The 25,736-nt window shown below is 57.4% G+C and overlaps 1 protein-coding gene across 1 annotated transcript in view; it reads right to left on the bottom strand.

Moving 5' to 3' along the window:
- The window catches only part of LOC311160121 (ankyrin repeat and fibronectin type-III domain-containing protein 1-like), a gene marked incomplete at its 5' end in the record, with an annotated part of 255,498 nt that overhangs the window by 4,948 nt on the left and 224,814 nt on the right, over positions 1 to 25,736 (bottom strand). The window contains 15 exons of the mRNA XM_084216603.1: positions 355 to 521; positions 783 to 951; positions 1,688 to 1,838; positions 2,240 to 2,406; positions 2,670 to 2,885; positions 3,235 to 3,354; positions 4,094 to 4,226; positions 4,752 to 4,851; positions 5,062 to 5,169; positions 6,876 to 6,966; positions 8,379 to 8,476; positions 9,058 to 9,171; positions 9,403 to 9,597; positions 9,893 to 10,100; positions 10,442 to 10,643. Of these exons, the coding sequence (XP_084072729.1) occupies positions 355 to 521; positions 783 to 951; positions 1,688 to 1,838; positions 2,240 to 2,406; positions 2,670 to 2,885; positions 3,235 to 3,354; positions 4,094 to 4,226; positions 4,752 to 4,851; positions 5,062 to 5,169; positions 6,876 to 6,966; positions 8,379 to 8,476; positions 9,058 to 9,171; positions 9,403 to 9,597; positions 9,893 to 10,100; positions 10,442 to 10,643 (2,239 nt within the window). The remainder of the gene's footprint in view (positions 1 to 354; positions 522 to 782; positions 952 to 1,687; positions 1,839 to 2,239; positions 2,407 to 2,669; positions 2,886 to 3,234; positions 3,355 to 4,093; positions 4,227 to 4,751; positions 4,852 to 5,061; positions 5,170 to 6,875; positions 6,967 to 8,378; positions 8,477 to 9,057; positions 9,172 to 9,402; positions 9,598 to 9,892; positions 10,101 to 10,441; positions 10,644 to 25,736) is intronic.

Here is a 25,736-nt window from a genome sequence, read left to right as displayed (position 1 = left end):
GGGCAGGGCTGGATGGGATATTGGGAAGGAATTGTTCCCTGGGAGGGTGGGCAGGCCCTGGCACAGGGTGCCCAGAGCAGCTGGATCCCTAGATCCCTGGAAGTGTCCAAGGTCAGGTTGGACATTGAGGCTTGGAGCAACCAGGGAGAGTGGAGGGTGGAACTGGATGAGGTTTAGTATCTGTTCCAACCCAAACCGTTCCATGAATCTATGAAAGACCAGCCTGCTGCTACCCATCAGCAACATCAGAGAAATCCCCCAGGGCCACCAAGACCAGGGAACAGCCTGGGTGCAGATGCTGCTGCCTGAGTCCTGGCATGTCAGGGGCACTGTTGAGCCTCCTCCCACCCATACCTGGATGTAGTCCTGAACCTGCTGGTGCCTCTGCTTGGCGGTGGTGAGCTCAGCATCAGAGAAAGCCTCCCTGAGGCTCTGCTGGGAGAGGAGTGACTCCAGCTCCAGCAGGGCGGACACCTGGCAGTACTGTGTGATGAACTCCCGGTTGTACGTGAAGAAGTGGACTGGGAGAGGAAACAAGAGAGGGGGGGATGAAAAACATGAGGTCCCATGCTCTGGATGCCCTACAGCCTCCTCCATATCACCCAAGATGAGGAGGCAACACTGTCCATTAGTCCACCTGGACAGGCCTCAGTATACCCCTCCACCCCTCCTTCCCAGGGAGTGAGGGAACTCCAGGCACCCCCCCTGCCCAGCCCAGCTCTCAGGAGGCCTCAGAGGACAGGGGATCAGCAGGGTTGGGTTTTGGCATGCCCTCTGCTCACCCAGCTCAAAGATCTGCAGCGGCAGTGTGAGGAAGCCAGAGCGAGGGGTATAGGGGTTGTTCTGGCCCGGAGCGGTGCAGACGTCGTCCGATGGAGGCAGCAGCAGCAGGAAGGAGACCTGATCCCCAAAGTCCAGCACCTCTTGGCTGTACAGACGGAAGTCTTTGGCCTGCAGGAAGACAGTGCAGGTAACAGCTGCACACATCACCTGGTGGGGCCTCTGCCCAGTCCTCATGCACGGAGCAGTCCTCAGGGACCACCTGCAGCCAGGGGACACTGCACCTTCAGCAAACAACCAGAGGCTCCTTGCTTCTGGCATAATCTGCATTATCTCATCACTTCTTCTCTAATTCTTCCTAAAAGTTTTGAAACTTCTGGTCAAAGTCACCATGGCAGGGTGTTGAAAACGTGTCACCAGTGATGGCTCAACACTGAGCAGGGAAGTGCCCTCCCAGCTGCCCAGCCAGAAGCACATACCTGTCACTGGGGCTGCTGGGTTGATTCCCAGCAGATACTTGGGATGGTGGAAGAAAGTTTCTCCTTCTCCCCATGCAGTCTGGCCCCAAGGGCTTCAGCTCCAGCCCAGCACTTGCCAGGGTGCTTTGGAGGGGCAGAGTTGGGCTGGTCTTGTGCTGCCCAGGACCAACCCACTGGCAGCAGTTACAAACCCAGATTTGCTGTTGTTGCTTGGGGGTACAGTGTGGGAAGGACAAACAGCTCCTGTGGACGCTGTGCCTGGGAAGGGCAGACTCATCACTCACCTTCTGGTTGCACAGTACTAAAATCTGGGTGCTCCAGCCTCATAAGGAGGGCCAGACATGCAGTTCCTCACCTGCTGCAGCCACCAGCACTGTGCTCACAGCCCCATCCCCTCCCTCTGCCAAGACATTGGCTCCTGCCTCTACCTCTTGCAGTGGGATGTTCACCAGGGTCATCAGCTCCTTGATGGCCACTTGGAGCTCCTGAAACAACGGGTTCTGGGACCTGTCAGTCTCTGGCTCTGTGGGAACAGGCTCCTCCGCGCTGGCCATCTTCTGCAGCCACTCCCACTCCTCCCTGCAGAAGGCCAGAGACAGACAGGTGAAGGAGGGAGCAGTTTGGGTGGACGTGGACACAATTTCTCCGAGAGCTGTGTTTGCTTGGCCATTCCTCTCCCAGACAGTGCAGCATCCCCACAGGTTTGGGAGAGATGGAGGTAGAGAGGGAACTTGGTTTGCTCTAGGCTGAATCAGAATCACAGAATATGCTGAGTCGGATGGGACCCACCAGGATTGTCGAGTTCAGCCTCAGCCCCGCCCAGGACACCCTAACAACCCCACCCTGTGCCTGAGAGTGCTGCATGGCAGGGATAGGAGGGAATATAGTGCTGCTGCTGAAGCAGGAGGTGATGGATGCTGTTAGCCTTGGTGGGACAGAGCAGCCTGGCTGCCCTGGCTGAGCAGCCCTGCAAATCCCACCTGGAGATGTTGGGGTTGGAGCGGATCTTGACGTGGCACAGGATGTTGGGGAGCTGCTCTGGCACCAGCACTCGGATCTGATCCACGGCACTGCACAGCTTTAAGTAGCCCAGGTAGAGGCCCGGGGAGAGGGCATGGCTGCTCCGCTGGTGGTAAGCCAACTTGTCCTGGCAACAAAGACATTGCTGGACCGAGCAAGTCCCAACAGCAGGGCTCGTGCTGATGCTGTAGCACAGCCTGCCGAGCTGGAGAAGGGGAGTGGCACAGGAAGACGGCCCGGTGCTGCCAGGTCGAATCTGGCACCATCCTGATGCCGCCCCTTGAAACCACAGGATTTTTGCTGCTCCCCCTCTGCTGTGACCTTTCCAGGCCGAGGGGAGCAGAGAGCAGTGGTGTTTCCCAGCCCTGCCATGGCTGCCCCAGCACACACCTGGAGGGAGATGAGCAGCGTGTCCAGAGCAGTGGGCTCCTCGGGGGAGGACACGGACTTGCGGCCGGTCTGCAGCTTGCAGATGGGCACCCAGCGGACGCTCTCGAAGGTCTGGTTGGTCTTCACCTCCTTCAGGGTGACGATGAGGATGTTGCCCTGTTTGTCTTTGATGGGCTCAAAGAAGACCTGCCCCAGGTCCTGGATGCCCAACAGCCCCTGTGTGACAGGGTGGGAAGGTAGGAGAAAGCAGAGGGTCAGGGGGCATCCCAGATGCATGGTGGGTCTGGGCAGCTGGGATGTGCCTGCAGCTGCCTGCTGGAAACCAGTGTGCCCAGAAAAGCACCCTGATGGTGCCCAGCCCCTCTGCAGGAGACTGCCATGACACCTGGCACCTCACTGTCCCACGGCTGGAGTCCTGCCAGGGGGGACGAGGCACAGACACGCAGTCATGGCCAGCAGATCCCGGGTTTATCCCGACTGTGGTACATCTGCATGCTGCTCCCAAGGGAGCTCAGCCCCCAGCGTCCCACTAAAAGTGTTTGTTCCCCCCCAGGCTGATCCTCACCTGCATCTGTGAGATGGCCAGCAGCATCTTGAAGCGCGTCTGCAGGATGCAGGAGCAGGAGGACTGGGACACGGTGACACACTGCCGCAGCCACAGGATCTCGTCCCACATACATGACACCTACACACACCAGAGGGCCACTGCTGCTGCAGCTGGGGCACACCAGGGGGTTTTAGGGAAATTGCTTGCCTCTCTCAGCTGGGTTAGGAATGTGCATGGGCATGCAGCACCTCTCAGCAGGGGTGCAAACAAATCCCTGTGCCACAGGCAGTGAGATGCCCCCAGAGCCTGCACCCGAGGGCAGCCCTGAGCCACGTCCACTCAGACATCCATCTTCATCTAGGACTGAAACCTTAAGCTTGAATTCAAGTTGGCCAAGTGGGGGGGCAGAAGAAAGCACTCTCCATCAGTAGATAAGGATCACCCAGCAAATAATTTTGGCCCTGTGCTGCCCCTATGTCCTTTCCCTAAGTCTGCTGACGTCAGAGGAGCTGGCAGCTGCTCCCTGTGCATCCTACAGCAGAGGCAGAGGTGCCATGGCAGGATGCTGAGGGGAAGCAGTTCAACAGCCACTGACATCCCTGCGGAGAGGCAGTGCCACCCACCCTGGCGCTCAGCCTCCTCAGTGTTGCTCTGGTCTGTCACCCATCTTTGGGCTGCCAGGGGTTGGGATGAAATGCCATTCCCTGGAAGTTTCCTGGTCCGTACTGAACCCCAGCAACAAGCAAGTCCACGGGCTGCCTGCACTGCCAAGCCCCAGTGTCCGGGCTGGAGGGGCAGAAGTGTTGCCTGATGTCTGCCTGGGTCACCTTGGCACTTCTGGCCCTCTGCTCAAGCACAGGGTCCCTCAGCCACCCACCTTGGTGAGCCAGAGGAAATCCTGCATGAGCAGGCAGGAGTAGGTGTCATCAATCTCCACCACAGGGATCTGGTCTTCGTGGGTCACCAGGATGTTGTCATCCTTGTAGAAGATGGCTGTCAGGTAGAGGCCCCTGCACAGGAGAGAAGACAGACTTCAGTGCCACCCCCAGCTGCCAGCTCCATCTCCCAAAGGGTCTCTTTCCTGAGACAAGAGGAGATGCCCTGCCCCAGGTCCCCACTTCTCTCCAATAGCCCGTGACAGAAGAGGCTTGTGGCTGCTACGGGAGCAGGAACAGGAACCCAAGGTGTCCCAGCAGATACCATGGCCCATGACCCTGCAGCACATGGGACAGAGATGGGCTAGATGGGCAGGGGCACTCTGGGTCTGGACAAGGTGGGGTGCCAGGCGAGCCTTAGAGGTGATGCAAGGATCTAGGCACCAGCACAGCTTGGCCAGTCCAAACAGAGACACCAAGAGAACCTCTGACCTCTGGGCCATGGGACTCATCTTCACTGACACCCCCAGTTCACTCCCAGTGCAGACCCTGCTCTGAGCACCCCCCGCCCCCAGTGTGCAGGCACAGCTCTCAGGATGGGCAGCTCTGCAGCCCTGCTGGGACAGGGGCTCTCACCATCCCCGTGCACCAGCCTCTCACCGCTTCAGTGTCTTGAGAAACTTGCTGCCAGGGTGGAAGAGGTGCTTGAGGCTCTTGGAGACTGAATGCTTCCTGCTCTGGGGCTGGTTCTTGCAGGGCTCTGTGGAGCAGAGAGCAGAGGATGCTGCAGCAGGAGACGAAGAGCTGATACCAACCCACTGGGAAGGCTCTGCTGAGGTCTCCGCTGCCTGAGCTGTCTCCCTGCTCTTCACATCCATGGCACAGAGCTGTTCCTGCACCACCCCAGCTCCGCAGGTCACACCACAACCCCGGGACTCAGCCGCGCTGGAGCACCGTGCTGTGGGCTCACCGTGGCAAATGCAGTGCTGGTGGACGGTCTTCACCTGGCCCAGGAGATGGTCCAGAGCCTCAGCCTGTCCCCTCCGCCGCGGCGCCCGGCCGTCGTACTCCCGCCAGTCTGTGGGGACAGAGCAGCATCACCCCGGCACCCTCTGCCCGGGGCAAAAGGGCTCCCATCCCCTCCTCCCACATCATCTGGGTGTCCCCCCCATGCCGCAGCACGGCAGCAGTTGGGTGTGCTGGGAGATCCCAGCTTTGTGCCCCTCTTCCCAGGAACACCCGGCTCTGCACAGCACCCCGTGGCCACCAGCCTCCCCACAGCATGGCAGGGACACATCAGGGGGAAGGAACAAGGTTCTGTCTGTTGCTGCTACACTTCACTGGCCTTAAAAAATAAAATTCTTTCCAGTCTCTTCCTCCAGGTCTTCCCCAGTTACTCCAGATGAGCACTGGAAGCCGGGCTTACCTCGACAAACACATAAATAAACTCCTTCCAGCTCCACCCGCTGTGGGACAGCAGCAGGACCCAGAGCAGGGCTGGGGACCTGCCGGCTCTTCTCCCTCAACTTTATATTAATTGCTTTAAACACCCCATGTCCTGCCTGCTGCTGTTTTCCATGGAAAGTTCAGCTCTGTTAACTTTGGCTAGAACTTGCTGCTATTTTTAGTAGCTTTAAAAACACCCAGGGAGGTGCCTGACCATATTCTGCTGGGCCAGGGAGGGATCTCTGCTGAAGGGAGAAATATTACTGGCAATAAAAATAAATAAACCCCACTCCTGTCTGATTCACTTCAGCCACACTCAATTGATGCCACCTGGATCTTGGTCACAGGGAATGTGACCTGTGTGAAGTGGCAAATGGGCTTTAAAGTGGATGCAAACATGACGGGGACAAGATAATGCCACAGTGGTAGACTGCTGTGCCCTTGCTGTCTGCATTCCTAGACATGCAAATGGATTTTTGGTGATTTCAGTGCTCTCTGGATCTGCAGCCAGAGCTGTGCATGGTGCTGCCCATCTCTGAGCCCTTACTGTTCGCCTCCACCTGTTCCCAGTGCCCTCCCTGCTCCCTGGGTGCCTGCAGCATGGTGGGACAGGATGTGCTTCCATGAGCTTGGGACAAGCTCAGCCTCCCATAGGGCTGCTCCTTACCCATTTACAGCACCAGTCCCACGGGACACCACACAGGCACCTGTTTTGGGACTGGTGACAAGTGGCATCCTGGAGCCTCCTTAGTCCTGAACTTCACCTTTGGGCTGCTCCTTCCAGCTCAGTCCTCCCGGCCCTTCTCCACCCAGCACTCTGGGGTGCCTTGTGTGACATTGGGTGGCTGTTTGCTGACACTTTCCTGGGGTCAGCATGGGGAGGAAAGTGCTGACAGCCCAGAGCTGGTCTCTGCTGGGGCTCGTGACCCCCATCCTAGCTCCATGCCAGGGAATGCAGCTCCTTGAGTCTGGGCTGGATGGGAGGGACAATGTGGTGGCACAGAGTGGGAGGCCACTGCCACCCAGGACTACTCTGAGTCCTGGCTCTTTGCCACCTCCCAGCTTCCTCCATGGGATGAGCTGATCCAGGTGGCCTGAAAAGGCTCAGCCTTTCCCAGGTGGCAAGGGTAATTCAAGGCTGAAAACTCAGTTTGGCAAAGCACCTGTTGGCTGCAGGCAGCATCCCAGAGCCTCAGGCACAGCCTCCCCGCCTGGCCCGAGACTCCAAACTCTGCGTCTGCCATCCCAGCAGTGAGGGACCCCTGGATGGCACAGGGGGCTGTCCTGTCCCCCCTGCCCCGTGGTGGCTGCCATGGGGGTGTTCCCAGGGGTACTCACTGGAAGGGATGGCGAAGGGGGGTGTGGAGGCTTGTGGGGAACCCCAGCCCTTCATGTTGTAGGCAGACACGCGGACGTGGTACGCCGTGCCCTGCAAGGAGAGCAGCACACTCAGCACGCCCTCACCTCTCCCAGCTTGGCAGGTGAGGCAAGGAGGATTTCCCCCAGCCCAGGTCACTGGCTCTCACCTCCCCTCCTGTACAAAGCCCTTGTTATGAGGCACTAGAGAATCCCTGTGGCCCTGCTGGGTGGGTTTGGGGCACACAGGGGAAGGACTGGACATTGCAAATGTCCCTTGCCAGAGATGCTCCAGCCTGAAAGACTCAGTGCTTCTGTGGATTGGGGTGCTGGCGACCCCCTGGGACATGTAAGGATCCAGCCCCTGGAGACAGGGAGCTGGCCCAGCACTGTCAAGGGCTTGTAGCACAGTCACAGTGATTAAAGCCTCTGATTAAAGCCCAGCCAAGCTGCCAGATGTTGCCAGGCCTCCAGGCACTCATGAAGGCGACAGGAGCCTGTGAAGCAGCTCTGAGAGTGTGATTGATGGGCTCGGAGCAGTTCCTTGCAGTGATGCTGCTCCAGACTCCGCTCGAGCCCCTTCTGCCGCACTGCCGGCAGCCCTGACAGCGCTCCTGGGCTCGGCACGGCTGCTGGGCCTTAGCCCCTCTCACCTCACCAAGGGGGTTCTCTGCTCCTCAAATCTGTGCTCCCTGCCTGCCTACCCCTGCTCAGGGTGACCCCATTATCCCAGCATCTGCCCGTGTTCCCATCCTGAGCTCCACCCCAGCGCAGTCCCCGTGTCCCTGGCGCCGGCCCAGGCATGGTTCCTGTGGTTCTCAGGGAGAAAAAACAGCAGGGAGCCACAGTCCCACCAGCCATGACCTTGCTGAGCTTCCCAAGATGAAGATGGGGCTGGTCCCCCCTCTTGGTGACACTGGGGCTGGGGTGAGGGGTTGGACTATGCAGGTGGCAGAGGGCTGAGCTGCTGATTTACTGCCCAGGAAGAGCCTGGGTGCAGACAGGAGTGGGGAGGGGGACGGAGGATAAATCAGTGTTGGGGGAATGGGCCCATTCTGTCTGTCCCTGCAGAGTCCCCAGGCACCCTCTCAGGGAGGTGCCCCACTGTCAGGGGCTGCAGCCATGAGGGAACAGACAGATGCTTCTCCCACTCTTGGCTCTGCCCAGGCTGTGCCCATGGCACACAGCGTGGCACAATCCTATTGTTCCTGCTCAGAACGATCATAGAAACAAAGGACCATTAAGTCTGGAAAAGGCATCTAGGATCACTGAGTCCAACCACTGCCAAGGCCACCACTAAACCATGTCCCCAAGTACCAAATACACATCTTCTGAACATTCCAGGGGTGATGACTCCACCACTGCCCTGGGCAGCCTGCGGCAGTGCCTGATCCCCTCCTCATGGGCTGCACTATGGCCTGTGGCTTTTCCCAGCTGTGGGCTCTCCCTGCTGAGCCCTGCCCGCCGGGTACCCCTGGCACTCACCGACACCAGCCCCTGGATGGTGAAGTGCAGGTCCTTCAGCTTGTCAATCACAGCTTCTCCCAGCAGCGGTGAGAAGGTGGGGGAGCAGCTCCACTCCACTGCAAGGAGAGAGATGCCAAGGTGCCATGAGGCCCTGGAGTGGGGACAGGCCACCAGGGCTGGGGCAGCACGTCACAGACAGCAGCTGCAGGGGGACTGCAGACAGCACAGGAGATGGAGGCAGCGGAGTGCAGGCATGGAAAAGGTGATTCACAGAGGGGGGAAGGTCATGGGGAGCTGCTGTCCTCACCAAGCCATATAAGATGGGGTCAGCACCTTTAATTGGTGGCTCAGGAGTGGGGGATGGAAGAAATTCTTCCAGAAGCCAAAAATATCTGGTTTAAGTGGGTGAGGGGTACATAACAACCAAGTCTTCCCCAGTGTGTGTGCAGGATGAGGGGGTGGCCAACAAGCGACACCCCAAGTTTTGCCTTGGTGCAGGATCATGTTTGGTCCAGCTCAGAGCATTTGGGCGGTGGCCAGGCTGTCCAGCAGCTGTGGCTTCCTCTGTCCTCCAGCACACAAGTGGCCTGACTGCGGCTTGGCAGCATTGCCCATGGCTCTGTTGTGTTGCCACGGGGTGCAAGGCACCTGCTGTGGCTGTGTGACCCTGCCCTGCTGCAGAGATCCCGGTCCTTACCTTTGTACTTGGTGACAACGGCTGAGTTGACACTCAGGGGCTCCCAGAAGGTCACCTGCAATGAGGTGCTGCTGGCCACAGAGAGGTGGACGCTGCTGGGGGCATCTGGCACTCCTGGGGACAGAGAGGGCAGGGACTGCTACAGCGACAACGGTCGCTCTGGACCTCCCTGTGTCCCTCTTGGGCCTCTCCCTGGTCCCAGGGATGCATTCCCTGATGGAACGTGTTCTCCCCTCCAAGCACCCTCACCGCAAGTCCTGGCCACAGGGTGCAGGTGATGGGTGCACAGCCCCGCAGCTTCCCCCGGCGCAGGGACAGCCCCCCAGCCCTCCTGCGGTCACTCACGGGCATGCTCAAACCCTGCCTTCATGCGCTTGTAAAGCCGGAACCGCCACTCCCAGGCCTTGAGCTGCTTCTCCTTCTCGGAGCAGTCGGTGCTGGGCGCCTCATTCACCACCTGCGCCATCAGCTCGTTGACGCGCTGCTCCGCTTCCCGCACCAGCGTGGAGAGGTGCAGAGAGCGGCTTTCCAGGCTCACAACTGCGGGAGGGTGCACACGGCCGCGGGCCCAGGAGGAAAGGGAGGAGAAGGCGGTTAGGGCAAGCTCTGCCTCTGCTGGCAAAGAACGCCCACCCTGAGACCCCATCCTCCTCTCCACGTCCCGGTCCCGGGGTCTGCCAGAGTGCGCAGCTCCCCGCGAGCCCTGCTGAAGCCTGCACCGGTGTCCCAGAGCCCAGCGATCACCTCCCCAGCTGCATCCAATGCCTGGGGTGCTCCGCTACACCAGGCTGAAGACCCAGGTGATGGGCACAGCACAACTCCTGTCCCAACTCACAGTGTGGGCTCTCCTTTGCTCCGGCCTGCAGCAGGGCCCTGGCGATGGGAGCGTTGTTGGTCATGATGGCAATGTCCAGGGGCAGGAGCCCCTCGCTGTTGGGGGTGTTGAGGTCCAGCTCCTCAGGGCTGTAGTGCTTCAGCATCTCCTGCACCCTGTCAAGATCCTGCAGTTCCACGGCCTCAAAGAGCGCAGCATTGCTCTGGAACTGGGTGAAAGGAGAAATGCAGCTGGGCTGAGCACGGGGCACCCTCCTCCATCCCACCACATACCCTGGACCCTCACTAGCACCCCATGAACCCAATCAGGGAGAGGGTGTCCTCATCCCAAGGGCTTGAGAGCATCAGCTCTTTGCAGACACATCTGGATGATGTCAAGCAAACACCTGGACCACCTGCAACTGAACTTGCTACAGCTTCACTTAACACAATCTTGTGCTCCCACCCAGGTTCCAGCAGCACTCACAGAGGGACCCTGTGTCCCCATGCGGATGGAGCCAGCCCCCACAGACCCTCTGTGCCCGTGTGGATGGAGCCAGCAGGCACTGACCAGGTAGGACTTGCGGAGCTTCTCCTTCTCGCCCCGTCCCACCAGGCTGCCCTCGTCGAAGGAGGTGTAGTTGACGCGGAATTTCCCGGACAGGTTCCGGTAGAGCCTCTTGGCCGCGTTTGGTGAGGAAGGGCCTGGTGGCTTCCTGGCCTGTGCCAGCTGCAGGTCCCGCATCTGCTGCGTCATTTTAGGGGAGGATGACCTGGGAAAAAGCCAGGAGGGAAAAGGGGCATGGAGGATGTGCCGGAAAGGCCGAGGCACATCTGCATTGTCAGGACCAAGACAAGAATCGGAGAGCCAGAGCGCTCCCAGGCAGCACCAAAGTCAGCGGCTGCCAGTGCCAGCAATGCCCTCACCCATCTGTTCTCAGCTGAGGCAGATCTGCTCCTGGCTGCTGGCCCTGCAGGGGTGCCAAGGGGCTCATATGATCCCTGCAGGTAAGACATTTCCTTCCAGACACAAGCTGGGATGCTCAAAGCAGCCTCAAGCTTGCCCCACCAGGGCAATCTCTCCCCACGCCCAGTCCCCACCATCCAGCCCCTACAGAGATGGGCTGCCCCATCCAGGGATGCCCAGCCCCCACAGCAGTGGAGGCTGCTGGGCCTGGCAGTCCCCAGACCCATGCTGGATGATTGCTGTCCATCACCATTGGCCTGGGATACCTCATGTACCCTCTCCACACCCACCCTTCTGCAGGAACCTGTGTCCTGCATTTACCACCATCCCTCAGCCCTTTTTGGTTCATGACTTTTCTCAGAGTTGTTATTCCAGCAAAGGGCACCCTCTGGGAGTGAAATGGGAGCAGGGAACACTAAGGGCCATTTCTAAGGGCATCCAGACCATGCCAGGTCCTGATGGGGACCAGTGACCCCAGTCTTCTGCTGACCAAGAGATCCATGCTTCACAGCTGCTCCTTACCTTTTCCATCCATTAACCTGCAAAATCTTTTCTCCTCTCTGGTTATAGAGTCACAGACTGGTTTGGGTTGGAAGGGACCCTGAAGACCACCTAGTTCCAATGCCCTGCCACTGGGACACGATTTTGATTCTTATTTTCAAGATCTACCAGTCACAAGGAAAGCTGGTGCCTTTTCTGGGGCTCTCCAGAGTGGGAGCTGTTCCTTTCCCTGCAGTCAGGACCCTCCTGTCTCCATCAAGACCTCTTCCCACCAGTGCAAATCCCCTGCTTTGCATGAGTGTGGCCTTGATGCTGTGTGGGGCTTTTGCCCATGAGTCATCCCCTGCGGCATGGAGGGTTTCCACTGCGTCAAACATCTGATCCCCTTCTTGCTGGAGCTCTGGCACACTTCCCAGAGAGGAGCATCAGGTCTAAGGAGCATTTAGCATGGCTACACTTAACACAGTTTCTCTCAGTTTGGGCCCCATCCCCTCGTGTATAAGCTCAGATATTTAGGGGCAAAGTCTTCCTCCCCTTGCTTTATTGGTTAAATATCAAGTGTGATAAAAGCATGGCATTTGGCTGAAGGTCATGCCAGAGCTCCCAGCGAGGCTGTGCCTGCAGTAAGGATGTTTATAAAGCCATCATCGGGAGACAGGATATTAATAACCCCTCGCTCTGCGCCCTTCTCGCCCTCGTTGCAGATGAGGCACAGGGGGCTGCAGAAGGACTTTAATGATTTTACCTTTTATTACTGTGATATTTAAGAGTGGAAAATGCTGCGAAGGTTGGCTCCTGGCAATCATTCATCTCATCAGCTTCAGCCTGTGGATTTAGAGGGCTCCAGTGTGGCCCAAGCCACAGTGTCAAGTTGCTGCCCTGGGTTGCTCCAGAAATGGACATTATCTGAGCACAGGGCTTCATGGATCAGACACTGAGCACCAGCCACACCAACCAAAGGCCCATTGGCAAAAGTAGACAGGAATTTTGTCACTTCAGGTGGAAAAGTGCCCCTGAGCAGCCTGGAGTGGGTGAGTTTTGAGCAGCAGAGTCCTACTTGTTCTGGTGGGAAGGGAGGGATCAGCACCCAGGAATGTTTCACCATGCTGGGAGAGACCTGCACCATGCAAGGAAGGGTGGAAAAGCAGTCCTACGGTCTCTGGGACCTGCCTGGCTCTGGACACGGTGTCTCAGCTTGTGTGCACCTTGTGTCATCATGGACAGGGAGCAGCTCCAGGCACGGCCTCTCCTGAGGGCTCCTCATGCCATGGGCTCACACACAGCACACACAGCCTTCTGCAGAGGGCAGGGCACAGGGGTGGAACAGAGCACAGCTCAGATGAGAGAAAAGCCACCTGTACCTGAGCAGGCAGAGCTGTTCTGGCAGGAAGAGACAGAAAAGCAGGTCCTGACCCTCAGGAGAAGCCTGAGATGCAAAGCACTGCCTGGCATATTTAGGAAAGAGAACTGACTCGAGAGGTTCTCCAGCAAAACCTTGCCCTTTCTCTTGTGTCTAAGAGTTGCCTGCTGCCCAAGTTCTTCTCCCTCCCCTCCACCTCTAGCTGCTGCTCAGAGGTGAGGATGGCTCTTTCAGCAGGCTCATCAACAAGATATGTAAATTCCACTGCAGCTCCCCTCAAAGGAGGCAACAATGCCCTCCCACACAGAATGCTCTTCCCTCCATGGAAGCTGGAGCAGCTTGTAACAGATCCCTGCTCCATTCGTGCCTGCAGAATCAGGGTTTCAAATGGAGTGGTGCTTTGGAGAGAAAGTCATTTGTTCTGCCAATTAAAATACACAGCAAATGACCCAGTGCAGGCAGACTGCACAGCTGGGAGGAAGCTCTCTCAGAGATTGCAGAAACAGAGACAGAGAGAAATTTCTCACTGTTTTCCCTCCTCTGATTTGCTTTTAATGAGAAGTAAAGAGATGGAAATTATTCAGCGCTCAGGAGTGAACATCTATGTATATTAAACCAGCTGCCCCCAAGATAAAAGAGTTTCCTGCCCTGTGGTTATGAGTCATCTGGACTCAGTGAAATGGTCTTGATTTATCTACAGCTAAACTTTGCCCTGGAGCAACTGATAGCTGAAAACAACACCTGCAGATGTCCTGCCCTCAGGGGTTGACCAGCCAACACCAGCTCACCCATGGCAAAACCTCATCCTGCAGGGAGGTGTCAGAGGAGATCCCACCTTCTCGGCCTGAAGAGTTTCAGTGCAGCCAAACTAAATTTATCCCAGCCACAAATGGTTCTGGTTGCTAATTATTGTCCTACGGTCTGCAAGCAGAGGACAGGCGCTCTGCCTGCCCCAGCAGTTCGGCTCTCTGGCCTTGGGGGATGTGTTTGTGACCAGCAGGGAGGGGATGTGGACACCAGGTTTGCAATGCCACAGACCCACACACCAGCAAACTCCATCACCCCCTCCATCAAAGAGCTGAGGTTCTGTGGAAGGATAAGCTGGGACTGGGCAGATCCATCTGGGGTCAGTTCTGGGACTCATGGCTGGAGCGTGTCCAGAGGAGGGAACGGAGATGGGGAGGGTCTGGAGCACCAGGAGGGGCTGAGGGAGCTGGGAAGGGGCTCAGCCTGGAGAAAAGGAGGCTCAGGGGGGACCTTGTGGCTCTGCACAACTCCTGACAGGAGGGGACAGCCGGGGGGGTCGGGCTCTGCTCCCAGGGAACAGGGACAGGACAAGGGGAACAGCCCCAAGCTGTGCCAGGGGAGGTTTGGATTGGATATCAGGAAAACTTCTTCCCTGAATGGGTGGTCAGGCACTGGCACAGCTGCTTGGGGCAGTGGTGGAGTCACCATCCCTTGAGGGATTTAAAAGCTGTGTGGATGTGGCACTTGGGGCATTGTTTAGTGGTGGCCTTGGCAGTGCTGGATTTGATGATCTTAAATGTTTTTTCCAACGTTAGTGATTCTAACTATGATTCTGTCTCAGGAAACCAATGCAATAGAGGTGGTTTTCTTTTCTTTAAAAAGTACATGAGAATGGATGAGCATAAGGCATCTTCATTTTTTCCCTTCCTCCAGCATCAAACACAAGCAAATCTACTGGATAGTTTACAATGTGGTTTATGGATATTCTGAATGTTAATGTTTGCAACACTGCAGATTGTGGTCTAGTGGAAAGTGTTAATAATTGTTGCAATTCCTTGATTTTAAGTGCATTTTGTGGAAGGGCGTAGCCCCTCTGACTCTCCAGCTGAGAACCAGTCCCTGACAGGCACGGCTGCTGTGCTCCCCGAGAGCAGAGCCGGGGGCTGGGACAGCCCTGCCCAGCGGGCGCTGGGCAGGCAGGGAATGACCCCTGCCCACAGGTCACCAGCCAGACACAAGGAGAAATGTTTTACCATGAGGGTGGGCAGGCCCTGGCACAGGGTGCCCAGAGCAGCTGTTGCTGCCCCTGGGTCCCTGGAAGTGTTCTAGGCCCGGTTGGACACGGGGGCTTGGAGCAGCCTGGGCTAGTGGAAGGTGTCCCTGCCATGGCAGGGGTGGGGTGACATAAACGATCTTTAAGGTCCCGTCCGAGCCAGAGGAGCCCATGATTCCATGATGTGGCTGGTGGGGGCCATGGTGGCCATCCCACAGCCCTGCCAGCACCAGGAGCCTGGCTGGGAACAGCTCATGTGCCAGCAGTGCTGCTGCTGGGGCAGTGACCTTCCAGAGAGGCGGATGACAGCCAAGTGACCCGCCACCCCCCGAGGCTCCGGGCCCCGCTGCCCCAGGCTGGCTGTGGGAAGGAAAAACTGCTGGGTGGCAGCTCAGGGTGGCAGTGAGAGGTCAGGCTCCAGGCACAGCAGCTGCCATGAGCTCAGCCCTGCACTGCAGCCTCTGGGGTCAGTGTGGGTGGCTGTCACTCCAGGGAGCTGCTCCCACCATTCCCAGCCTGATGCAGCAAACAAGGAAGCAGCAGGGCTCTGTGCACGAAAAAAAGGGACCCCGAAGGAGAGAGACTGAAGGGTGCTGATGGCTTTCTAAGGACAAGGGTTGGCATTGGGAGCAGAAGAGGGACCAGGCCCTTGCAGAGTCTGCTGAAGCCTCACAGCCACGTGGATGTCAGTGGTGTGTTAGCACAAGACGCCAGGGATACTCTCCTGAACCATGCTCCAGTTCAGTCCAGAGGGGTATCCAAGGACGGAACAGGCAAAGGAGAGGAGCAGCCTAAAACCCAGTTATCAGGGGGACACAACCCAGTGCAGCAAAGCTCATCCCCACTGGGAGCTCTCAGCAAGAGGCGACCAGCACCAAGTGTGGGCAGCAGCACGAGGGGGCAAATCTGCCCCTGTGCCCCTCAGGTGAGACCCCACCTGCAGAGCTGCCCCCAGCCCTGGAGTCCCAGCCCAGGAGTGACATGGAGCTGCTGCAGTGAATCCAGAGGAGGTCACAGAGATGCCCCAAGGGCTGGAGCCCCTCTGCTCTGGAGCCAGGCTGGCAGAGCTGGGGGTGCTCACCTGGAGAGGAGAAGGCTCCAGGGACACCTCAGAGCCCCTGCCAGGGCCTGAAGGGGCTCCAGGAGAGCTGGAGAGGGACTGGGGACAAGGGATGGAGGGACAGGACACAGGGAATGGCTCCCACTGCCAGAGGGCAGGGCTGGATGGGATATTGGGAATTAGGAATTGTTCCCTGTGAGGGTGGGCAGGCCCTGGCACAGGGTGCCCAGAGCAGCTGTGGCTGCCCCTGGATCCCCGGCAGTGCCCAAGGCCAGGCTGGGCAGGGCTGGGAGCAGCCTGGGACAGCGGGAGGTGTCCCTGGATATGGCAGGGGTGGAATTGGATGGTCTTTAAGGTCCCTTCCAACCTGAGCTCTTCCATGGCTGTATGATCCTATGAGATCAAGTGGCAAGATCAACACAGAGGTGTTTCCTGAGAGAAAAATCTGAGTGCAAGAGGTCTCTCCACACCTGAGCACACTTGGTCTGACCCACGTCCAGGGGGTCCACAACTATGGCCATGGACTCTTTGACACCAACACTCTACAGCAGAGAGCAACACTCAGAGCAGCACCCCCACAGCCATGGGGACAGCAACAAGAAGTGCCATGTCTGGCATGAAGAGGAGCTGCTGATGTGTTTGCATTTTCCACTCTTTTTGCCCAAGCATAAGTAATTTTTCATGACTGGCAAAATAGAGGCCGGATTAAAAATGGAACATGAGATGGGGAGCCCTTCCAAAGAGTGGGATTTCATAACCCACCAAAAAGCACGCTCAGAACTAGGACCAAATGCCATGATCAGATCCCTGCAAGGCAGCAGGGCTCATGGAGCAGCAGGCACAGCAGTTACCCACCCTGGGCTGTGCAGACCACCAAGGCATTTAGGTGCTCTGCAGTGACCTGGCCATGTAGACAGGGAGAAAAACATTCCTGCTCCACAGAAACATCCATGTGCCTAGAAAATGCACTTGCCTATTGAAACCTGGGTCCAGGGAAAGGCACCAAAGCAGACTTTGTTTGTTTGTTTGTTTGTTTGTTTTTGTTTCCTCCAGCTTTTCTCTTTTCTCCCCATTTGGCAAACCTGCTGGGTTTTGTTTTGAGTGGAGCTGAAGCGAGCATGCCTCTTTTGTTTAGCAATAACAACTAACTTATATAGATGCTCTCCTGCCAGGACATTTTTGCTGGGGCTCCAGAAGCCCAGTGCTGCTAGACCCCAATGCTTGGAGGAGCTCAGCGTGGTGTCAGGCCCCTGGGTCACTGCAGAACTTCCTGAGCACCACTGGCAGCACATCGTCCCTGCTGTCCCCGTGCCAGGCACACGTGGTGTGTCAGTGCTGCCCGAGGAGCTCATGGCCAGTGGCAGCAGAGAACACCCCCGTGGACACACAGCCCACCCTGGCACAGCACGGCTCTGGAGGGGAAAGCTGACTCCAGCAGCTCGGTACCCAAATGAAAAGCACATCCTGGGAGAGATCTGCAGTATCCAGCAGTGCTCAGCGCCCTGCACCTCTCCAGGAGATGAAGAGCAGCATTCCCCCTTGGAGCACTTCCCCTCCGAGCACTCCCCCTGTGCCATCCAGGCTACTCCCCAAATCAGCAGGGTTTTTGCAGCCTTTGGGGAGCACTTGCACGGGGAGCACATGGCAAGGACCCCCCCTCACCCCCCAGGTGCAGTCCTCATTCAGCTGTGGCAGAAAGCACTCACACAGGCTGGACACGCGAGATCCCACAGCACAGGGCTGGGGGTCAGCAGTGTCCTCCTGAGCACAGCCATGTCCCCTGGCACAGCACAAAAGAGCCTGCCCAAACGTCTCATCCCCACTTAAATCACAGGCTGAATTTGGGAAAGACAGAGACTTCAGGACTCCGAGACAGGTCTGGAGCCAACCAAGTAGATCACTTACTGACAGTGTCCCATAAAACACCCCCCTGCTGCAGGCCCAGCAGCGCCTTTGGGGAGGAAGGCAGCAGAGACGCTTGAGCAAACTCTGCTGCAACACAATAACGCTGTTGCTTCTTGCTTTTCTTTATTTTTTTCATTAGACCTCCTGATCACTGCTTAAAAGTGAGACCAGAAGGATCTTGTGGTTCCATGGCCATGAAAATGTAGCCCAAATCAGACCTTCATTTGCAGTGACATCTGCCATCAGGGCCAGGACTGCTGTCAGGACTGCTGTCATCACAAAGTGCCACTGTCCTGGCTGTGCCACGCAGGGCACCCTCCTGCACACACACCTCACACAGCACTGCCAGGGCATGGGGCACCTCTCCTGGGGACATGGCACAGTGACTGCCTCACCAGCCAAGGCAGGTGATGCTGCCAACACAAGCAGCCCATAAGCAACACCTTGGGCTGCAGTGAACGGGGCACTAGTGGGCACAGCCTGGCTCCAGACACCCCAAACCATCCCTTGAGGGAGGAAATTCAACACGTCAGAGGCTCACACAGTCTCCATCCACAGATCTGAGTCAGGAAGGAGATGCTGGAAGCTTCTACACCTAGCCCAGCTCTGCTGATTTTACTGTTTTCACAAGGATTTACCATGCAGAGCTGCTGCGTGTCCCGTCCAGAGGTTCCTACCCAGAAAATCCAGAGAAAATCCACTTTTCTGCTCCTGTGCTACCAAACTTTTGTGGGGATGGAGCTGAGTGGGTCTATGCATTACAGACTGAGGGCACCTCAGGCTGGAGGGGTTCGGGAGCTGCTGCTCGGGACGCAGCATCCCTGTGTGACCCGCACACGTCCCTCCCCACCGGCACAGGCACCGGGGACGCTCTGGGCTCCCGTCTCCCGGCCAGGGCAAGCCTCTCTCGCTGCCTCGCCACAAAGCCAGCCTTTAATTGCCGCTTGACATTAAGTATCTGAGCAAGGAAGTCTTGGGTAAATGTTCTTGCTATGGGAACACACAGTGCTGAGTCTCTTTAATTACATTGTTTTTGTTTGGCTTTTTTTATTAGTTGTGCTGCGGCTTCCCCTCCCTGACAGGCCAGCGAGGCTCACGCTAAATATGGCCGGGTTTAAAGTCCGCCGTGAAACCCGAACCGCGGCACCAGACTGGCTGGACGCGGTGCAAGCCAGGGTTACGCGGGACACGCATTCCAGCCGCCGGCTCCGGCCCCGCGCTCCCCCCGCCCTGCTCATACATCGCAGCCTCTCCGAGAGCAACCACCACGCTCCAAACCACCTCTACATCTTCCTCTTCCTCGCCCTGTGAAATCCCCCTGTGAACGGCCCAACCCTCGCCCCAGGCTGCCCCATGTCTGTCGCGCTCATCACTTCCACACTGCATTGGCCACATCTCCACGGTACCAGCCGAGCCCGTCTCCATCACATCTGTCACTTCCTGCGCTCTCCCCATCCCAAATTGCCCTGCCCCACACCTGCTCAGCCCACCTCCAAGCTGCCCCTCAGGGCCAAAGAGCCTTCTTCCCGCTGGCCACACTGCTTTCATCTTCCTCTGCCCTCCTTGTTATTTTAAAGGCATTCCAGAGGATGCTGTCAGGCTTGGATGTGGTTTGGTTGGGTTGTTTGTTTTCGTACTGGAGGTTTTATGATCGCATTGGGAACAAGCCCTAATTGAGCTGCAATTCGAATTGCAGTCCGTGGGTATTTGTTTCATTTTTGGAAGGGCTCAAACGGCTGTGCAGCTTAGGCTGGAGAATGCATTTGGTTTTAACTGGAACCTGATGGAGACAGGACAGAGCAGGACAAGCTGCCCCGAGCCATGATCAAAGTTCCTGGGGAAGCCCAGTGTGGTCAGCCCGGTGCCAGGTACCCACGACACAACAGGCAGCGCTGGTTGTGATCACAGCCCTGTGACCACCCAAAAACCCTGGCACTGTCTGGGAGGAGGCAGACAGAGCCAGAACTCTGGTGCCAAGAGCCAAGCACACAGCCCTGGGGCCTGGCTCAGTGGGAGCTTGCAGCCACTCTGCAAATCCCTGTCCCCTGCAAACTTCTATTCCCTGTGAACTCCTGCCCCTGCAAACCCCTGCAAACCCCTGAAAACCCCCGTCCCCTGAAAACCCCTGTCCCCTGAAAACCCCTGTCCCCTGAAAACCCCTGTCCCCTGACAGCACATGTTCTACAAATATCTATGCCCAGCAAATCCCTGCACTCTATAAATCCCTGTTCCCTGAAAACCTCTGCAGGATTTGTAACTTGTGCTCCCCTAAGAAAGGGAGCCCAGCACCCCAGAGGGAGCCCAGCACCCCAAAGGGAGCTCAGCACCACTGCTGGCTGGTCCTTGCGAGTCAGGAGCTGCTCCAGACCAGAGCTGCTCACAGGGAACAGGCAGCAAGAAGGTGCAGCACCTGAAGGTCAGTGCCCAGACTGCCCTTCGTGGGAACTGCGTGGTGCCACCTTCCACTGACCGTGTCCCACACCCACTGCCAGAACCAGTGTTCAGCCCCACGCCCAAATGTGCCTGATGCTTCCAGACCTGTGCAGGTAGGGATGGACAGACAGAGGGACCAGAGAACACCTGCTCCGCTCCACTCCCATCCTGCCAGGATCTCAGAAGCCCAGATGCTGGAGCAGGTCAGCAGAGCTCTAGGAGACACCTCCAAGCCACTAACACCACCCCGGTTAAATCAGACTTCCACACGGGGAAGCAGATGAGCCGTGGGGACTCGCTGCCCCTCGGTCAGGAGGAAACCCTATCCCAGCCTGGCCTGCCAGGAACGAGCAACACTCCTGCCACAGCTGCATGTATGCAAACCCTGCTCCAGGGATCAAATGCAGGAGCTGAGTCATATGACGACTGAAATCAAAGATCACTGAAGGCAGAAGAAGGGAGAAAAAGTATCCCTGTGGTTTCTCAGGGGCCCACTTTGGATCCAACAAGAGCAGGAGGTAAATGCTCAGCATGGAGATGCCCAGGGAACAGCTGGCAGGCTGTGAAGAGTGAGAAGGGATGTAAGGTCACACTCACCCAAGCCTGGTCCTGTCCCCTCCCTTGGGTCCTGACACACACTTCTGGGGAGGGAGCAGGGCAGGGGGCTGGCAGAACCCGTGGGGCCAGAGGCTGTTCAATGGGAGAAGGAAGGGGGCTGGGATGGCAGTGTCCCAGCTGCTCTGAGGGCTGCTGCCATGTACCTGCACCCCACCAAAGAGACCAGGACCTTCCGGGAGCCAGGAAGGAGCACTCACCTGTCTGTGCCCAGGACTGCTGGAGCATGGGCCAGAGGATGTCATGTGTTTGTCATGGCCTCACCCCAGGGTAATGTTCCAGTGTCTCCTCACTCCCCTCACTCCCCTGGCCCCACCAGGGCTCTACCCCTGAGTCTGGTTCCTCTGCCTCACTGTGCCTTTCCTGTCATGGTGGGCTCCACACGCAGACCCCTGCTAGGGTTCGAAGGTTGGGTCAGCTCCTGGTTCTGCTGGAACAGGGCTCCAGGGAGCCCCATCCCCCTGCCTCGCCCCAGGGCTGAGGCTGGCCTGGCCCGGGCGCACAGCTCTGCGTGCTGGGGGCTGAGACCTACAGACTCATCACAGCAGTGGGAGGCAATCCCTGTGCACCCAGACCGGCAGAGAACCAAATCCTTTAACCTCCTGCGCCACCTGGTGCCACCGGGAAGGACGTGCCACCGGGATGCACCTCCCGGCAGACACCACATCCTCTCCAGAACCATCACATGGTAGAAAACTGGCCCAAGAAGGTCTTCTGGACGTCCTCTGAGCTCAGTTCCCCATGCCTATGGCTGGGCTTCATCCTCAGCCACCTACATCCTACCTGTCCTACCCAGTCCTCCAGTCCATACTGGGATGTTCCTTCTGGTGGAAACCCACCTCCATTCCATTGTCCCACCCAAGACCTCCAGCCAGACGGGACCAGCATTCTGACCGAAACGAGGCTGAAGACTTCCAGAGCTGCACCCAAAGGGGTTACAAAAGGGAGCCCACAGCCACTGATCTCAGCAGGGAGGAGGAGACATCGGCCAAGTGACAATGGAAGAGCAGACAAACGCACACACCCAGCTCCAGAGCTGCCCCAGCTGGTAAATGTTACTGGAGTCAGAAAGCCACTTCCCGCTGGAAGGCACACAGCAGGAGCCAGCCAGCAGTGCTGGGCACGCCGGCCACTGCCCACAGACTGTCCCTGGCACAGCTGCCAACAACAGCCACCCCCACGGGGCCCTCCCAGACCAGCATGTCCCAGCCTGGCAAACCCCTTGCCTGGCACAGCTTCATGCCAGGATTTGCTCCCAGCTCGCTCCAGATCGGCTCTCCCTGGCCAGCACCCACTGGGACCTTCTCTGACCACCCCAGCACCCAGCCCTGGGGCTGGTCTCACGCCAGCACCACTCAACTCATGAGCAACACCAGAGGGGCTGGGTCACTGCCACCCACCCACAGCAGCCTCTCCATGGAGTCAGTGTCCAAAGCCTGCAAGCCAAGAGGACAAGCCAGTTTTTTCCACCATTTTGCTAGAAAACATCCTGCAAGTGCCTGAGCACTCTTGTAAGTGCACTAACTGGGGACAGTAACCACCAGCAGGACCTCGTTCCAGCTGGGGAAGGAGGTCCTGCTGGTGGTTGCCGGAGGTTCTTGCCTGCTCCTTCACCAGACCAGAGCTTTCCCAGCTCATGTGTCATTCTCCCCTCTGCAGAAAGCTCTGAGGTACCATCAAGTAGAGAAACTCCAGCTGAAGATGACAGAGTCTGTGGAGGAATTTCCAAAGCCCCCGGGAAAGCAATTAGAAGAAGTTTCCACTCAAATATAAAGGAGTAACTTTGAAAACCATAGGGATCACCAGGTCAAACCTCCAGCCACCAGGACCTGCTCAGCCTGGACTTGATGGCCTTGAAGGTCCTTCCCAGCTGTAATGGTTCTGGGGTTCTGTCCCTCCATGCACAGATGTGATGCTGCTGAGCTCACCCATGGGGCAGGCAGGTCTACAGACACCCTCTCCCAGGTCTGGCATGACAGGGGCATTTCCTCAGCTTCTCCTCCCCTCACCTGGCACAGCCCAAGTTGGCCTGAGCTCTGCTCCTTCTCTCTGCTGAGAGTGAGAGGTAGGTGGTACCCACAGCCAGTGCCATGCATGGGAAATGGGGACAAAGACAACGTTGTCTTGGTAAGCTGCTTTTGAGACTTGTTAATTGGAAACGGCTCCTGCAGCCACCACTCCGGACCTGGACCTGTCCGGGCAAGGAGGTGTCCCTAGAGAAAGGGACAGGAGGACACAGAGTGGCCAGAGTCCCTTTGCAAATGGGGACACCAGCAGCTGGCCCCTGAAAAGCTCCTCAGGCATGCCCAGCCATGCTTTCCAGTGGCTAACCATTTGACCAAATCCATGTTGACTTCCAGCAGGAATGCATCATGCCTGCCAAATTTTAAGTCTCTTTTTCAAAGAGTGGAGACACCATAAGCCCTCAAACAAAGAGACAGCAGGAAAAAAAAATAAAGAGAAATTGGCAAAGCTACCATTTTTCCCCAACCTTCTACTAAAAATTGGGAAAAATAGAGGAAAAAAAAAGGAGAAAGTTCAGCCTGAGGCAGAAAAACATGGAATAATCCAGCCCAAACAGTTAAAGCCTGGCAAAGGTAAGAGCAAACAAACTTTCACTGGGAAGTGCTGTACAGCCCTTCCAGGGGTAAGCTGTGGTGCCCTCCTCATCCCTCCATGCAGCTCACAGGGATGACTTTCCTGAAGCTCCAAAGAGCAAGGGTGGCAGGGCCAACAGCTGCAGGTGGCCCTGGAGATGGGAGGTGGCGGGGGGCAAGAGGAGACAGCACCTGACAGATCTCCCAAAGCCCTTGGGACGTCCCTGCTCACACAGTTACACCAAGCAGGACCTTGGAGCCACACGCAGCCAGCTCAGGCCCCTCCACCACCAACAGGCTGGGAAACATCTCCAGAGCTGGTGGCCCCAACACATGGTGGGTGCTGCTGCTCCCCATCTTCATCCCCTGAGCAGGGAGCTGAGGGGTGGGGATCCCCTCATGCTCCTCAGACATGCAGCTCTCCCCACCATGCTCCTCACCCTGCTCCTCACCCTGCTTTTCACGTGTGCTGCAAGAGCTTTCTTGGGACCAGGATGCTCACAGGTCTGGAAAACCCCACTGTGCCCTGCCACATACTGGCTTAGGATGCCACAGCTTGTCCCTGTGTTCACATGGGTGGCTCACACTACAATCACACCTTCCCATCACTGATCCAACAAGTCCTCAGCCCTGAGGGCCTCCCTGGCTCCACTACCCCAATTTTCCTGTGGTCAGAATGCAGACATGGGAGGTAGCAGGAGGGATCTCCAGGTGAAGTGTGGGACTGTCACAAGGAGGGGGATTTAACTCTCTCACAGACTATCTGGGTGACCCTGAGCAGGCCACTGAAGCCCTGGTGTTGTGATGGGGTGCCCACCATCCCCTGGGACCAGGGATAGCAAAAGTTACAGCAGCACAGTCCCAGTGTCACATGGGAACAGCTCCATCTGTCTGCTGTTGGTCCTGCCTGGGCACCAAGAATTACAGAATCCTGGAGTAGCCAGAGCTGGAAGGGACCCACAAAGGTCACAAGTCCAGTCCCTGGCCCTGCACAGACACCCCAACAATCCCACCTTGTGCACCCCTGAGATCATTGTCCAAACACTCCTGGAGCTCTGGCAGCCTGGGGGCCGTGCCCATTTCCCGGGGAGCCTGGGCAGGGCCAGCACCCTCTGGGGGAAGAACCTTTTTGAGAGATCCAGCCCAACCCTGCCCTGGCACAGCTCCTGCTGTTCTGTGGGCCTGTCCCTGATCACAGAGAGCAGAGATTGGAGCTGCCCCTGTGCTTCAGAAGGATGAGGTGATCGTGCTGCTGCATGAGGAAGGCAGCCTTGGGTCCCTGTGCAGTGCAGGATCCTGATCCCGACCTGCCTGCATCATCAGGAAAGAAAACGGCCAAAGAAACTTCAAGTTCATGTGAAGTTCACCCGAGTTGAGCTGTGCTCCATAAGCAAAACTTTCCTGCCTGACACGAGCCTTCCAGAGCTCATGACCGGGGCAGAGCAGGGCCAGGACTGCGCCGGGAGGATGGGATCACTTGGCAGAACCCTTCTTCACTTGCAAAGAAATCAGGCAGGATTCCACCGGGAGTTCCATCTCCTGGAGCTCCAGGAGTGTGCTCACTGCTGAGGTTCCTCAGACTCCAGCTGGACAGCAGCAGTACCCCACGCACAGACAGGGAAAGCAGGAGCACTGACCTAACACCACAGCAGCTCACCCATGTCCAGAAGCAGCGTTCTTGCTGCACAGGATTTGGCGCAGTGCTCTGCAGGATTTCAGGGCACAGGAAACCCTGCCCAGGACTCCTGCACGTACAGACCCGTGGGCACTGCAGGCCTTGGCTCTGGAGCCCGCCTCAGGCAGGGAGGATGGAGCAGGAGGATGTGGCACAGGCAGGGACGAGGCACATGGCAGAACCTGCACAGCAAACCCTGGCTTTTGCCCAGTCCCACTTCCCTCCCGGGACCACAAGCCAGCCCAGCCTCACCAGGTGCCTCTGCCCTTGGGGCTGGTCCCTGGCATGAGACAGCAGGGACTGATCCCCAGAAGCCTCTGATGGATCAGTCCTTCAGGACTCGTGTCCTCTGACACAGGCCAGGCTTGCAGAGGCCGATGGCTCCAGCACACAGGAGGAGTGAGCACCTCCAGGGCCTGGTGCACAGTGACATCTTTAAACCCAAAAGAATTTGGGTTAAGATTATACCTGCCTGGATGTCCCCAGATTACCTCTGCTCCTGTCACTGCCTCTGACCACAGTGACTGCCTCCTCCTCCCCAGTGAAGATGCTCAGGAATCAGAACACTGGGGATGAAAAAAAGACTTTTTTTTAGAATGTGCTTCCTGGGCAGATGTTTCAGCCTCTCTGGACACCACTTCCAGTACAGAAACCTTAACCTTGGTGCCTTTAGCTACAGTGCAAGCACAAGCTGATGTACAAAGCCTACCAGGAAAACCTGACCTGCCAGCCT

Source organism: Fringilla coelebs (assembly GCF_963513975.1).
Source record: "Fringilla coelebs genome assembly, chromosome: 16".
NCBI lineage: Eukaryota > Metazoa > Chordata > Aves > Passeriformes > Fringillidae > Fringilla > Fringilla coelebs.
Note: the sequence above shows the minus strand (reverse complement) of the source record. Positions and strands in the feature narration are given on the sequence as shown.